The 16,894-nt window shown below is 42.6% G+C and overlaps 1 protein-coding gene across 1 annotated transcript in view; it reads left to right on the top strand.

Moving 5' to 3' along the window:
• The first annotated feature begins 549 nt into the window (after positions 1 to 549).
• Positions 550 to 16,894, top strand: part of TSGA10IP (testis specific 10 interacting protein) — a 69,138-nt gene continuing 52,793 nt past the window's right edge. The window contains exons 1-3 of the mRNA XM_086939490.1: positions 550 to 675; positions 6,555 to 6,742; positions 8,007 to 8,836. Coding sequence (XP_086795616.1) covers positions 550 to 675; positions 6,555 to 6,742; positions 8,007 to 8,836 — 1,144 coding nt within the window. The remainder of the gene's footprint in view (positions 676 to 6,554; positions 6,743 to 8,006; positions 8,837 to 16,894) is intronic.

Genomic DNA, 16,894 nt, shown 5'->3' with positions numbered 1-16,894 from the left:
CTGGTAATAATTCCACTAGAAAGCAAGAATGGCATGTATATTTTCTAAATTATCTATCTGCATGTGATGAGGATGAGGATTATTCACCTTGAAAAAAGAACAAAATCCTATTACATTGCCTGTGGCCTGTTGGTCTACATACGTATAACCGTATGGAAAAGAAATAACGGCAGCAGGGGCAAGGTGATGTTTTCACGTGTGCCCTGGAAGATTTAAACACTTACTATGCACCTACTGTCTGTGTTGGCATAGACAGATACAAGTTCTATCATAGGAAACAGACTAAGGAAGAGTCACAAGAGGATTATGTTTCAGCATTGAAAAATGTGGCACTCACGTGTCGTTCTGGAGCACTACATGACGAACTTATAAAGGACCAAATAGTCATGCATGCGGCAAACTAAGCCATACAGGACCATTTATGGCCCAAAGGAGAAACTCTATTGTAAGAAGTAATATGTAAAGAAAGCCGAACTCAGAGGCAGGTGCCCAAAAGCAGTTTTGTCGGAAAACAAGAAGGACAGTACAGCGGAAGGAAAATTGGACCACATGCAGTTGGTGAACAGAGTTCGAACAGGGAAGACGCCAGCAGGAAGCACAAAGGAAACTCCTAAGAGACAAGGCGGGGTTCAGAAATACAAACCAAATAAGGATTGGGATGAACAAAACTTCAAAGTAAATTGCTATAGATGCTGGTTAACTGGGCATTTTACTAATAACAGGAAGTGTCCAGCTCGCAACCAAAGGTGTTCAAGTTGTGGTATCATGGGGCATTTTTTGAAAGTGTGCACTAAAAAAATAAGGGAGTGATAAAAGTGTTGGGAGTGGCAACTGGTTTGGAAACATTAGATTCAGAGGAGGAGGATACAAATATGTGTGTCCTAAACATAGAGAACTCCTCTGAAGACTGTTATAAAGGGAACTGGAGAAAGAAACCCAAATGTGAAATATCGATAGGTGGGGTGGTCCTGAGTATTACAGCTGATTCAGGAACTCCCTACACAATTGTTAATGAATCTGTATTGGTTGAAAAACGTAACCTTGTATTGGAAGAAATCCTTGAAATCCCAGACATATCCCCCAAAAGCTTCACAGGGGAACTAATTGTGCTGTTAGGATTTAGGAAATTGCATTTCGTGTTCAGAAACAGGGATGCAGTATGTAAGCTGTATATCTCTAAATCAGGTCCTCCAGTATTTGGATGATGGGATCAGGACAATTTGGGTATAATCCTCGACCCTAACATCGATGAACCTGTTTCCATGGTTCGAGATGATAACATGTGTGAAGCAACTATCATAGGTTCATGTCCTAGAGTATTTTCAGGTACCATTGGAGAACTGAAAGGGTTTCAACATAGGATAATACTGAAGGATAAGGCAGTACTCTGTGTTAACAAGGCCAGGAATTTCCCAATGGGAATTAGAGACAAAGTGCAAAGAGAATTGGAACAAGTACAATCTGCTGGTATAATTGAAACCATAGAGTCCTCTGACTGGGTTGCACCATTGGTGGTTGCCAGGCATGCAAATGATAAGCTGAGGTTGTATGTGGACTTAATGGATTTAAACAGGAACATCATGGTGGATCAATTTCCCTTACAAAAAAATTACGAAATGCTATTACTAACCAAAGAGGTGGAGTGGTTCACCACCATTGACCTAACATCAGTGTACCATCAGCTGGCTTTACATCCCAAAAGTCGTAGACTGACGGCCTTTATTACACCTTTTGGATGCTACCAATTTGTAAGAGTCCCTATTGGATTAGCGACTGCAGCCGCTATGTTTCAGAGGCTAATGTTTAAGCTTTTTAAAAAGACAAGTAATGTAATATTTTTTCAAGATATCTTGATGATGGGAAAATCCAACGAAGAACATTACTCTAAACTGCAAAAGGTTATGCAAATTTTAGATACTAACAGCCTCACTGCAGAATACTCAAAATTTAAAATTCCAAAAAAAGGTTGCATATCTGGGACACGAAATCAGTGGCAAACAACCCAGGTCAGGATTGGTAGATGCAATCATGAGTGCACCAGCCCTAACAAATAAGGTGGAAGTTAGAGCATTGTTGGGGCTGGCAGAATTCTATACCAGATATGTGAACAATTTCTCCAGCAAGACATATTACATAAGACAATTGCTCAAAAATAAATATGTGTTTAACTGGTCTCGGGATTTTCAAGATGCTTTCAGAGCAATTAGGGAAAGTATTTTGTGTGCACCTGCACTGCAGGGATTTTATCCCGATATGAGATGCATAGTTACCACAGATGCGAGCAATGTAGGTATCAGTGCTGTCTTGATACAGGTACAAGCTGAGGAAAGAATGTGTTGTTGCATTTGCTTCCCATTAACTAACAGACACTGAAGAGAAGTATTCTGTAATTGAGCGGGAAGTGCTTGTGTATGTATGGGGGTTGCAGCATTACAGACCATTCATATGGGGGATGTTGGTAACATTGTGCAGCGATCACAAGCCACTTACTAAGGTGCTCACCATGGGTGGATTGTTCAATGCATTCCCATGTATAGCTAGAATGTCCATTTAATTGTTGTATTACAAATATGAAGTGCAGTATGTCCCATGACTAAAAAATGAAATTGCAGACTTCTTAAGTAGGTTGCCATTATCTGCACAGCCTGTAGAAGAAGAGATAGAGAGTTATTGTGTGGCCGGTGTGACAGAAAGAATCTACGGCTTCCCAGAAAAGGAATGGATGGAAGCTTCACAGAATGATGTGTTTCTAACAGAAGTACAAATATGCATAACAGGGGTGGCCGATAAGAATGAAATGGCAGCAAAACTGTGTGTTTTCTGGGAGCTGAAGAATGAATTATCAATAGAAAATGGTATGGTTCTACGCAAGGGGAGGGTAGTTCCCCCAGAAATTCTTAGAGAACAGATACTAGACATTTGTCATGAGGGACATCTAGGGATTTCAAAGACCAAGAGTTGTGTCAAGGAAGTCTACTGGTAGCCTGGTATCGATGTGGCAATTGAGAGTAAGGTAAGAGAATGCATGTTGTGTACTGAGTCTATAAAATCATTAATCACTTTCAAACCTCCATTGTGCCCCACGCGGTCTCCAGATATGACATGGAAAAGACTTGGCTTGGATGTTGTTGGTCCCATACATGAGGCTGGTGTGGCAAATTATATTGTGGTTTTAATTGATCATTTCTCATAATGGCCGAAAATAAGCATCAGGTCGAAAGTAGATTTGCATTCCATAGTGAGTGTTTTGGATAAAATATTTTTGAGGAAGGGCTTGCTGAAAGCCTAGGGACAGACAATGGGGCCCAATTTACATCAGAGAGGTTCAAGGAGTATTTGAAAAGGAATGGAGGTTAAGCACAACACCACATCTGTGTACTATTCAGCCGGTAATGGTACTGTTGAACGCTTCAATGGAGGGTTGGAGAAGTCCAAACAACTGACTAGAGAAGCAGGTTTACACTGGGAGACCAAGGTATGGAAGACCGTGTGGGCTTACAGAGTCACACCAAACCCTACTACTGGGCATAGCCCGGTTGAACTGATGAGGGGCAGAATACCACTTAAGAAAGATAATGTGGGATGGAGATGCAAAACCAAACAAAGTGAGTGGAGGCCAGAGGTGGTTAAAGAGAACCTAGAAAAGTTGCAGAAACATATTAAGAACTTTGTATGATCACAAACACGGATGTAAGCAGGTTAGCATACAAATAGGAGATTTGGTAATGGTCAAAAGGCCAGGAATCATCAGGAAGAATTAAGGGAAATTTTAACCGTCCTTTGAGAGTTGTGAAAGTGATGTGCAATTGGCTTTATTTAACGATGGCAAGGTTTGGAATTTAAGCCGCATAGCCCCGTACAAGGGCAAGACGGAAACAAATTCCAAGTGATCCTCCATATTGGATGTCAGGAGAAGCTTTTGGAGAGGATCAAGAGCAAAATCACAGTGGAAGCTCTGGCCGGGTGGTGTTCAAGGTGGAGGTGACACATTGGACACTACACTTGTACCATCTGACACAATACCTCTTTCATTATCTACACCCAGTCAAGCAACCACGCCTATGCCATTACCTAGGAGGGAAGCCCAAGATAAGTCATGAGAAGTGGATACCAGGAGTAGATTTGGACGGAGAATTACAAAGCATCCAAACTCAGAGATGATGTTTGCTAGGTGTAAATTAGTTATAAGCAGGCGTTGTGAAAAAAAAATATCTACAAGTTTAAAGAGTTCCATAATATACAATATTATTTATTAATTTGTGCAAGCATCCACTCATAATGTGTTCCTGTTATTCTTAGTTAATTTAATTATGTAATATTTTTTTAAATGTTAGAGTGTTGTTGTTCAAGTCTTTTCATATAAGTGGGGGGGGGGAGTTGTGAAGTAATGTATATAGTTGACAGGCATGTCCATATGGTAACGCCGTACTAAGGAATGATTAGAACGTGGTGAGGTAGGATGGAATATAGAACGCGGATAGCATGCGTAGAGGGACGGTTGATAGATGTGCAATGTCATGCATGTAGTACGCAAACACTTCACTTCAAGTGCACCGAAGTGTGGTGTTTTACTACACCTACAACCCTTGCTATGAAGATCTAAAGGCATGGGATTAGGCTCTCCATCCAAACAGAAAGCAGCACTATCGACCCCTAGCCTTAATAGGCAACTTGGCTGATGCACCCTAAGTGGACGTCAAAAGATCTGTAAAGCAAAACAAGCATTATAAATCACACTCTCTGTTTGTTACAATCGCAGAAAACCCAGTTCTGGTGCTTCATGTATAAAACACATATAAACAATATCCTAGGAGCCTAGGATATTTCTTAGGTTCCTGCCGCCGACGCTGCTGAATGCTAGGATTATCGAATATCAAGGCTGCCTATCCTTGATCCCTCCTCATGCCTATTTCTCCCACCGGCGTGCACCACATATCTTTTTATCTCACACTTGCAGGTTCTTTTTTATCAATGTATTTTCTCTTTATCACTATTCTGTACCTCCCTGCTCTGACCGTCTCACCCTTTCTTTGGTTCGATGTATGATTTTGGAAAAAGAAGTCCCAGCACAAAAGTAATGCTGGTGGCCACCAGCTGCATCCGAATGCAGACATGGAGGAACATTGACACAGAAATGAGTGCTTTCATGGTTCTTCTAGAATGAAGGAATAAAGGTCATTCTCAGAACTGAGAGTAGTAGCCACTTCTCATGTGCGGTATGGCATGATGATCTCAATCAAATGAGATCGAAACGCCGTCGACCTCTTTCTACAACCAAAACTCCACCATTGCATTAATGAATTGAAATTTTGTCTATTGTTGTCAACGTGATGTATTTTTAAATGTCACCAACCCCTAACTTCATGCACCTTCACTATTTTTGTGTGAGCACCAGAACTACCTTTTGAATGCAAAAAGTGATACTCCATTTATGCTGTTAATAAATGTGATATAATTTCAACCGTGTGTCGCGTCAGATACTGCGCAGCTAATCCCTCTCAGACTTATTTATTTGTTATTGTTGTTCCGCTTGACTAAAGCGTGTTCTAGTAGTACTAGTCTAGGCTACCCAAGGAACTAAGGGCCAGATGTAGGTAATGCTATTTTACCGATTCATAAATACCGAATTTTACCGATTCGGTATTTATGAATCGGTAAAATAGAAGGGGGGAGATGTAGGTGAAATTGGTAATTGAATTACCAATTCTGTAACTATCGGTATTTACCGAATCGGTAAATACCGATTCGGTAATGCCCATTGATTCCTATGGACATTGAAGCCCATAGGAATCAATGGGCATTACCGAATCGGTATTTACCGATTCTGTAAATACCGATTCCAGCAAGGGTGCAGGGGGTGTCACTTTGACACCCTCTAGCACCCCAAATACTGGCATGTGTGCCATGTGGCACACAGACATGCCCTGAGGGCATGTCTGTCTGTCACATGGCATAGGTGTGCATGCACACATGTGCATGCAAACCTGGATTCGGTATTTTACCACCCAATTGGATTGGGTGGTAAAATACCGAATCTGTAAGGCCATTGGGACTCAGAAGAGTCCCACCTACATTAGGAAGTTACTGAATCGGTAAAAATACTGATTCGGTATTTTACCGATTCTGTAAATTTACCGATTCGGTAAATTTACTGAATCGGTAAAATAGGGCCCCTACATGCCAATTACTAAATACCAGTCGGTAACGGCCGAAATCGGCCGTTACCGACCGGTATTTTGGCTCCTACATCTGGCCCATAGTGGCCTTTAAAGCACCACTGTTCATCTCTATAGTATGGCATGATATGAGCATTGCAGACGATGAAGCACTTTGCAGCCATATTGAAACCCTACAAATTGTTTAATATAGAACACTCATATTAATGTAAATTCGGATGTATAACGAGAAAGAGACCAAAAAGGTGCTGAGGGTTAAATAATGTGAATTGTATGGCTGTAGGACCACCTTTATCTGAAGCACCACATGCTACCTTGACAGACATTATGAGGCAATGTCCTATTTAATCACTAAATCAGTCCTTCTTTAATTTCCAGAGGCCACTTGAAGACAGAGGCAAGCTTTATCAGAAGAAGGTAGGGGAGACTAAAACGTGCCTACTTTTTGGAGTTGAAGTTAATGATAACCAGGTCCAAGTGGCGAAAGCAGAGATCTCTTCTGGACTGGAAAAATCTCTGGGAGATCACCGACATGATCTGAAGTCTCCTTCCAGCGATGGATCTGAGTAAGTGAAGAAAGAGCCCTAGGTTTCACAAAGGAGATGGATGGAGTTGCTTTACACATAGGCTAATGGGAAAATACTATAGCCCTCAATACAAATTGATACAGGGTGGGGTATTCACAACATCTCAGAAATACCACTAACCTGGGGTTAGGTATTTAACATGTGTGGCAAATACCTCCCGTGCTGAGTTTTCAACTTGGAAATGAGACATAATAGGTTTTTAACACAACTAATTCCGCATTTTGTTTTATTTTTATTTTTTAAACGAGCATTTTCCCTTGATTCATTTCAGCAGGTTTTATCTGCTGAAATCAGTCAGAGGAAAAAAGTGAGGGTATAATTCCAATATGAATTTAATACCAAACTTGTAATGTGGGCCAGAGATGACTTTTACTTTCTGATAAAAATAAAATGTTGCTAAACAGAAAGAAGTAATCTAAATGGAGACACAGTACACACCAGTAGGTATTTATCAATAAGTATCATGGAAAAGTTAGGAGACAGGACATGACCCAGACCACACATACAATGGCAAAACAACAGAGATGTATCTGTAGTGGTTGCCTAAGGATGGAAAAGGCATTATACAGAAAGGACTTTATTGTGAGTTCCCCTGATTAATCCCCATTATTTTCCCCAACTTGTAATCACTGTTACTGGGATTCCTGGTAAACCCAAGGAGGAGAGATGAGGAGGGTTACATGTTTTGAGGAATAACATGCCAAAATACCAGTTTCTGACAATTCCCATGTTTTTCCTGATCTTTTACACAAAAATTTCAGCTGCCTTATGGAGCTGCAATTTCAGGCCCATCTGTATGGCCACTTGTATTGAGGGTCATTCTCTTTTGTTAAGGCCCAAGCAGCCAAAAATTGATTGGGCTTGGTGGCTGAACACCTCAATTTCCACCTCTATGTGGAGAAAGACCAATCAATAATAGGACAAGAAGAAGAACGTCCTTATCACTCCAAAAGAGGGCACATTAACACTCTCCTATGGACGTCAGGGTAACCAAAGTTAAAGGGGGAAGTTCAGGCTGCTAGAAACTTGCACACGTGTCGGGTAAAGGGCAATCAGTTCTAGTGGAAGAAGGATGTTATAAGTCTGGGACACAAATAGTCTTCCCACAATTGATGACAGATCTGCCCCTCCATCTTTAGTGAAACAGACATATGCCTGAATCGCATGTGAGTGAGTGAATCTTTCATTTTCAATTCTGATATTTACTTATTTTTGGGTGGGTGGGTCTCTTGTTTTCAACCAGGTGCAAAAGTGACTGCTGTCAAGTAGAAGCTACCTTAGACTTCCTGTCTTCCCACATAAAGGAGCTACAGATTCTGGCCCCTGATGACCCACTGGAGAAAACTTCGCAGACCCCTGTGGGACACACTGGCGACTTCTTCACCTTCCAGCAGAAGTGGGATGGAATCCCTGTTAAACCTTCACCTGCCGACCCACCCTCTTCAGATCAGACTTGGGACCATGCAAGCGAGACAGCAGCAAAGAGAGCGACAGGGTCGACACCTGCAAAGTCTTATCTCGCCACCATCCTGGAGCATGAGAAGAAAAGGCCTTTAAGAAAGGGTAGAGCTCAAGCCTGGCAAGAAGAGAACAACGTTGAGAGACAGAATCAAGACTGGCCCACGCTACGTAGCTCCAAAAATCCTACACACTTTGCAATGAAAATACCCGAGCAGAACGAGAGGAGGGATAGCAAGGAAAAAAGCCAAAGATGGCTTCTGGCTATGCAGGACCATTTCAAAGGCATAAATAGAGCCCCTAGTTTTCCTTCATTGGGATACACAGGAGCATCAGGAATAGCAGAACATACAATGAAAGCATCTCATGTGGGCCAAAAACCAGACGGCAATGAGAAAACGGTCAGCAACCAAGATATGGAATGCACAAGAGAAGGGCAACCACCATCAATGGAGCGGCCATTGTTTAATTTACGCTCTCCTGGTTGGAAGCAAAGGTGTGGGCACACCAGCGAGATGGAACTGACGTTCCGGCCAATCATCCACACGACCATCCCAAACTTTGACATTCTACAGAGACGGTTTCAGAAGGCGCTGGAGAAGACCAGAAACAAACGTAAGATGATGCCTCAACAGAGATGGTCCCATACGCAATGGTAATCTGTTTGAAATACAGCTCTTAGTTTCAGAGTGGGTAAAGGTCTCTCCCTAGACAGTTAACATTTGATAAGGATACAGAAACTATGTTTTTCCATCTAAGGCCTAATTATGAGCTGCACAGGGCAAAGGTGCAGAAATGAACTCTCTAATCTCTTATTCTGGTCAATAATTGCATCCCTGTACCATGCAATTACACCCTTGTGTCGCTGGATTGGGGAGTAATTGTGCGGATCCAGAATTATCAGGTCCTTTTCTACATGGCTATCTCCAATTTTAGGGACAACTCTGTTTCCCTTTACTAACTGAACTGCTCTGAGCAGGTGGTTCATCGGTGTTTGGGGGGAAATGTGGGCTCTGGGGTGTGGGCTAACAAGTACTTTTGAATAAATAGCTCATTAAGTGTCGACTGCTGACAGACTGCTGTAGACAACGAAACTGGAATATTAGAGATCTTTAGACAATTTTACGAATCATTGTACAAAGGAGATGAATATGACATAAATAGTGCTACTTTACTTATTGGGCAATATTGCACAGTAGATTTACTTGAGGATGAAAGAGAAAGCCTAGAGGCAACTATTACGGCAGAGGAACTTGAAATGGCAGTTAATGGATTAGCCAGGGGAAAGGCGGCAGGCCCAGATAAGCTCCCGGTGGAAATTTATAAGACCTTTTTCTCTGTTTTAAAAACAGATCTTCTAGAGACGATGAGAAATGCTCAGAAAGGAGCACCCCCAGGGAGCTGGAGCGAAGCATGCATTGTGGTTTTTCACAAAAAAGGAAAACCTTCGAACCTTGCTGGGTCTTACGGTCCTATTTCGCTTTTAAATGCGGATGGAAAAATTTACTCGAAGATTCTTGCGAATAGGTTGTCTAGGGTAATTACCAATCTAGTTTCCACTATACAGCATGGGTTTATTCCGCACCGTGGAACGGCGGATCATGTTCGTCGGGTGATTACTTTATTTGATTTTGTTAATGTTACCCAGGAGCCATTATGCTTAATTCTATTGGATGCCGAAAAGGCTTTTGACCGGATCTCATGGTGCTTTATATGGGACGTAATGAAGCGATGGGGGTTTGGCCCTGAATTCATAAATTCCGTGCAGACATTGGGACTCGTGTCGGACTTGGTACAAATACAGAGGGGTACCAGACAGGGCTGCCCTTGTTCTCCTCTTTTATTTTCGTTGTACATTGAGCATTTTTTTTAAATGCTGGAGACTTGCTCTAGGATACCACCTGTGGTGATGCAAAACTATCAATTCAAGGTCCTAGCATATGCCGATGACGTGGCAGTTGTCACGACATGCCCCACAGCGGCAATGAGGGAGATTGAATCTATTGCCGCTAACTTCGGGGCAGTCGCTGGCTATAAATTAAATGCTACTAAAACCCAGCTATTATGTGCCAATCTGCCTAAGTACTCTGATCCACGGGTGTGTGAAGAAGTCACCTATCTGGGGATTAAATTAAGGGTCTCTTCAACGGCCCTGGTCAAGTCTAACTGGGAGGACTTAACAATAGGGGTGAGGAAACAGTTGGATCAGGCGGAATGTCTCCATCTCTCTTTAGTAGGACGATGTAGCCTATTAAAAATGATGATTTTGCCACAAGTATTGTATTTTTTCATGTGTGTTCCTTTAGAAGTACCTACTACTAGCTTAGCACAACTCCAGGCTCTCTGTATGCGTTTTATGTGGGCCGGTGGTAAGGCCCGCCGAGCTGGGCGTTTTATGATTTTACCTAGAAATCTAGGAGGTTGGTCAGTACCAGATTTTACTCTTTATTACTATGCCTGTATGCTTCAAGGGATGAATGTTCTGGTAACCTGTGTTGGTCCTCTGAATATTGCAGAGTGCCCATCAATTTACCAGATGCTACTAGGTGTGAAGGCTAAAAATTGTCTGTTACTACATCAGGAATGGAGCTACTACAAACGCACACGTTTTAAGGTACTATTAGCAGCATATAAAATCTGGCGGACATTAAGGAAAATGTTTGCAATAGGGAAAATCTCTTGGTATCCACCATTGACGTCCCCATTATTTTTGCCAATTGACTTATGGGATAAGGTGGTCTATGTATGGTGGCAAAAAGGATTAAGGTTAGTGGGGGATTTTTTTAGGGATGGATCTTTGAAATCTTTTGAGCAACTTCGTATACAATACCAGCTACCCAGGGAGAATTTTGCAAAATATTTGCAAATTAGGAATTTTCTATCCCAAAAAGCCAGTAATCTACAAGCTAACCCTCTGATAGAGGATAATACCAAATCTGCAAAAATAGGAGTGCTATATGGCCATTTGCTGAATACTAAGGCGAATGATTTACAGCAACAAAATGTTAAATGGGGGAATAAACTTGGGAGGCAGGATAGAAATCTCACTGGAGATGGCAACAAATGTATTCCTTTCGGCAAAATTATCTGCACAGCATTACAAATCCATTTTTAATTTATATTATACGCCTGACAAGGTTTCGAAATGGCAGGGTGATGCTATTGGGAAATGCTATAGGTGTGGATACATATCTGCAGATGATCTCCATATTTTTTTTTGGGTGCCCTCGGCTATCTTTTTTACTTTCACAGATAGAGTATTATCTAACAGCCACTTTAGGGTTTCCCGTTAAACTAAGTGCTACGCAGATAATGCTAGGTGCAGAAATGGGGCCGGTAATATCAGATCTATTACATCCACATGTAAAACTAATATTCTTAGTTACAGCTGTATACCGACTTTTATTAGCATCTTGGTGGTTACAGCAGGAACCCCCCTCTTTTGAACTATGGAGAGCGCGTTTTTTTGCAGTTCATAATATGGAGCATAGTCTGTATGCCCTTAAAGGGCATAGGAAAAAGAAGCTTGGTCAACAGATTTGGGGCAAGATTACTAATCATCTAAAGTCCACTGTTTGATGGTTTATTTCCGGTAACTCCCCCATTTTCTTATTTTTTTATTAGCCCGATATGTATCTGCCGTATTACATTGTCAATTGTATTTTTTTTTTCATTACGTATCTAATATGAGTTAGATATAATTTTTAAAATTTATTCATTTACCTTTTTTCGATATATCATGTATCTGGCTCCAGGATTATTGATTTATATATATAATCGCTGCATGGTGGTCTTGTTGGTCTATGTAGGTGGTCTCAGTCAGTCTCTTAGGGAGATATTCAGAATATTGATACATTTCATGAAGTTGCCAAAATAGTTTCTGGATAAATGTTTGGGTGGAAATTGCTGGGTCTCGGTGCTACAATTGTCAGGGCCCAATTGTGTTGTGGTACATTCCTTGCGAAAGGCTTCACCCAAGAGCCATTGTAAGGGTAAGTATAGAGGAAAAGTGGAGGACTGTGCCCTCACGTTTTGTCAGAAGTGATCCGAAAATGAAATACAGACGTTCTTTGAAAGTTTTATGTGCGTAGCTTTTATTTCATGTTACATCTGTGAATAAAGAACAGCCGACACGTGTTTCGCCTCGGTGGCCTTTAGGCCATGGGCTTTTTCAAGGCTGATGGAATCATGAAACGGAAAAGAGTGTGATGACGTTTGGCAAAGGGACAGAGGGTCAAGGGAAAAGACATTGGGGAATGGTAAAGGGGAATAGAAAAAGTTGTGGGGAGCAGAAAAGGGCAAAGTAGATGAATGCAAAGAAGGTGAAGTAGGGTAAATATTAGAAAATGATGAGGAAGGCGCCAAGATGGGGGATAGGGGATAGAAAGTTCAGAAGAAAAAAGACAGAGGAACAGGAAAAAGGGGGAGAAAGGAGAAAAAATAGCGCATATTGATTCAACAATGGGTGAATACAGTGAGCTAGTGAAATACAAATAGATTAATGTACAGAAAATAGTTTCTGATGGCACAGGATGAAATTTAATGATATGATCAAACCATCTGTGATTCTCGTGAGAGGCTATTGATTAGGGTAAGAGGGAAGCTCATTATCTGTGTTTATGAAATCCATGAATACCCCTAGAGTGAGCAAATGTGTGAGGTGAGAGAGGAACCAAGGGTCAGATGAACTAAGTTTTGACGCAACGCAGCACTGCAACTAAACTTGCTGTACTGCAAGGCATCAAAGTGTGAGAGAAAGACAGTACTGTTTTTCTCTTACCCAATGCAAATCACCTTAAGTGGTCACTCACCAACACACACACTCTTGCACTACAATGCAAGGGTGTGTGCATTTGGTCAAGCATAGGTTTTGTACTGGAAGAAAAACCTTCCCGTACAAAAATTATTCTTTAGTAATTTTCCCAAGTATATGTGCTGTACAGTGCAGCACATGCAACTTTGGAAAGCGTGGGGACTTTTAAAAGTTGCTCCCCTGTTATGTTATGTTATGTTATGTTATGTTATGTTATGTTATTATGGGCCTTCTATAGCGCACGGCTACTCCAAAGGAGTGTCCCGGCGCTTTGTGCTCCAGACCCAGAAAAGGAGACAGGTAAAACATAACAAAAATAAAAAGAGAGGCAGAACCAGAGGATAAAACTAAAAAGCTCTAGCCAGTGAAAAGCCAGGTCTTTAAACCCTTCCTAAAAGCGAGCAAGTTAGATGTGGACCGCAAAGACAGCGGTAAAGCATTCCACAACTGAGGGGCCAACAGCCTGAAAGACTGTTCTCCAATACGGGCTTTCTTTATACGGGGGACTACTGCGAGTGCCAGTGACTCCGATCTTAAAGATCGTGTCGGCAGGTAGAAAGCCAGCCTCTTTTGTAAGTATTTGGAACCCGTGGCGTGTAAGGCTTTGTGAGCTAGTGTCATAGCTTTGAATATTATCCTCTTCCGTATGGGGAGCCAGTGTAAGGTTTTCAGCAAGTTCGAGGCACTGGCTCGACGATGCAGGCCAAAAATGGCTTGTGCCGCTGCATTCTGGGCCACCTGCATACGTTGTAAGAGGTATTACGGAAGACCCAGATACAGGATATTAGCATAATCCAGTCTGGATCCAATGAGGGCCTGAACAGTTATTCTCCGATGTTCCTCAGAAAGCAGCGGAAAGAACTTTCAGAGCATCCTGAGGATACCGAAACATGTTCCTGTGAGGGTCAGCACCTGGGATTTGAGCGTAAGCCCGTTGTCAATTTTAATTCCCAAGTTCTTCGCCGACTCAGAAGAATGAGCTGGAGGGAACATGTCGGCAGGCCACCAGCCATGCCAGTCCGGTTCCGATGGGCATCCAAAGAAAAGTATCTCGGATTTATCCGAGTTACACTTGAGGCTGTTCAGTTGGAACCAGTTAAAAACAGCCCCAAGGCACTCACGGATCCTTTCCCCATCGAATTCTTCGCTCTTCCGGCAGGTGAAGAGAAGCCTGGTGTCGTCAGCATATGAAACGATCTGGGCCCCGTAGGACTCCACCATTGCCGCCAGAGGGGTCATGAAGATGTTAAATAGAGTAGGGCTCAGAACTGAGCCCTGAGAAACTCCGACTCCCAGAGGCGACATTTCGGCAGATCCCGGGGAGGCCCAGACCGTTTGTCGACGGTTGGCTAGGAAGGAACGAAACCAACTGAGCACCGTCCCCCTCAGACCGATGTCATGTAGTCTTATGAGGAGATCCTCATGGGGGACGGTGTCAAAAGCCACCGACAGGTCTAACATAACTAACATCACCCTGCCTCCGGCATCCAGCGACTCCTTAACAATCTCTGAAACCTCCAAGAGCGCTGTCTCAGTACTTAGGTTAGGTCGAAAACCCGATTGAGACGCGTGAAGAAGCTCATTGGACTCCAGAAAGTTGGAGAGCACGCTGTGAACATGTTTCTCCAAGATTTTAGTGAGTGCTGAAAGGAGCGAGATGGGTCTATAATTGGCCGGGACTTCAGGGGCAAGGCTAGGCTTTTTAAGAAGAGGGATAACCATGGCCTGTTTCCATGTTGCGCCTGCCTCAAGGAGGCATAATTTTCTGGTGCAAATCCTACTATACAAATGTTACTAGACAAGGATTTACATCAAAACCCAGGAATGGTAGTATGGAATCACTCCTGTAACATCCATGGAATGCCCCCGTGCCGCAAAATAGCATACAGCGCTACCTTACATTAGTTTAGGCAACTTTCAAACACAGACCATGATTTGTGTTGTAAAGTAAATCCTAAAACAATGCAGCCAGTCAAATCTTTCTTTCAGCACAAAGGCCATAAGAGCACATAAAAAAATACTGAACACGAATAGATTAAACATTTCCATGTATGTATAGAATACAATAATGCTCATTGTTATGGTCATACGGTGAGTGCAATAAATAGGTAAGAAGGCATAATGAAATATCAAAGTACAAGAAGAGGGAAAAGGGGAAAAAGGGAGAGCAGCCATGTAATAACATCTGTGAACTGAGCGTAAATATGGCCAACATATCACATCACTACATCTGCAGTATGTTACTTGTTGGGTAGCGCGCAAAACTTTGCCCTAGCTCTCCACATAGCCATTAAGTTACGAGTAAGTCCAAAAACCAACCGCTTACTAAGGGCAGTTCTGAAAGTTTTTAGGGTGACTTTATATTCTCTAATGCCCAGGTTTCGACACCAGTGTAATAAGCAGCGTCACCTACTGCTCTGGTGAGCTGAGCAGCAGAACAGGATATGTTCTACGGTTTCCTTGGGGGCGTCACAGGCTGGGCACTGCCAGTCGTTGGCCCTAGGGACTGTAGCTCATATCACTGTAAAAACTGAAGGGGAAGAGTCCAATAGCGTACTTGCAAGAACCGACGCCTGGCCAATGGTGGTTCGATCTAATCCCAGAAGTCTTTTCTGCTATATGAATCCTTGACTATAACAAATGCATCAGTCTTAGAACCTCAGCCTTCCTGGGAGTGTATTGCAAGATCTTTATGCTAGTAGTAGACTGATTTAATGGGGTTCTTAGATATCCCCTCACTTTCACATGATTTTGAGTCCAATTTCTCCAAAGTTTTTACATACGTAACCCATGGTATTGTATGGGACTCTGCAAATCTATATATCTCTGGTAGACTAGCCCAATACTGTTGGACTTCTGGGTTAACCCAGATCCTCCTCCAGTACAGGATAGGGCGCATGCTCTCAACCCAAAATCAAGTCTGAGGTGCAGTAAGGGAGTGTTTATGGGGACACACACCAGTTGCTGAATGAACCTATTTTCCACTAAGTCAATCTAGGATGCATCCAGATGACCCCCCAGCTCTGCACCATAGGATGCTGCCCCAGGGCTTGAAGTTGATAGACTTGTAGGGCTGGATGAACAGGTCGGAATAGCGAGCTGAGTGCCATCTTTAATATACCCTCCACACAGTGTTCTAACTTTAGCCTACACTGGCTGACGGGTGCCTGCCACGTCAAGTGTTTGGTGAATGTGATGACAAAAAGCATAAAAGGATAAACCCTTTCTAAGGTAATCCCTGCTAAGACTGGGTTAGCCCCAGTCGAGTGCCCTGGGTTTAAAATCATGTACTTTGTCTTGCCTACATTATTTTCGAAGCCCGAACACTACAAAAATAAATGTTTGACACAATACAGGAGGTTTTGTAGACCCCTGGGAGATTTGGACATTAAGAGGGCATTGTTGTTAAGGATGAGGGCAGGAATCCTCATGGGCGCCATTCTAGGAGCATTGTTTTGATTCTGCCACAGAAATTCTGTAATACCATCAATATAAAGAGAAAAGAGCGTTGGGTCAAGTACGCAACCCTGCCTCACCCCCCTGTCTACAGGAATGGATCAGTCAGCCCACCGGCCTGGCTGCACCTCACCTGTGCATAATTATTCATGTGGAGCCTCACAATATTATCACATATGTAACTCAGTGCCCTTAACTCTTGAAGCACCCGCCACAGGGTTGACCTGGGGGACTAAATCAAATGAGGATCCAATGTTGACAAACACAACGTACAGGTGTGCACCCCCCAAGGTGACCTCCTTCCAGTACACCATCAGGAACCGAAACACCTAACTAATCCTTATTGTTGCCTCTTTAAGGCTCACCCGAAGAGGTGACAAAATGTCATTTCCATCCACCCACTC

This window comes from Lissotriton vulgaris, chromosome 9 (assembly GCF_964263255.1).
Source record: "Lissotriton vulgaris chromosome 9, aLisVul1.2, whole genome shotgun sequence".
Classification (NCBI taxonomy): domain Eukaryota; kingdom Metazoa; phylum Chordata; class Amphibia; order Caudata; family Salamandridae; genus Lissotriton; species Lissotriton vulgaris.
This window is presented reverse-complemented; position numbering and strand designations above follow the sequence as displayed.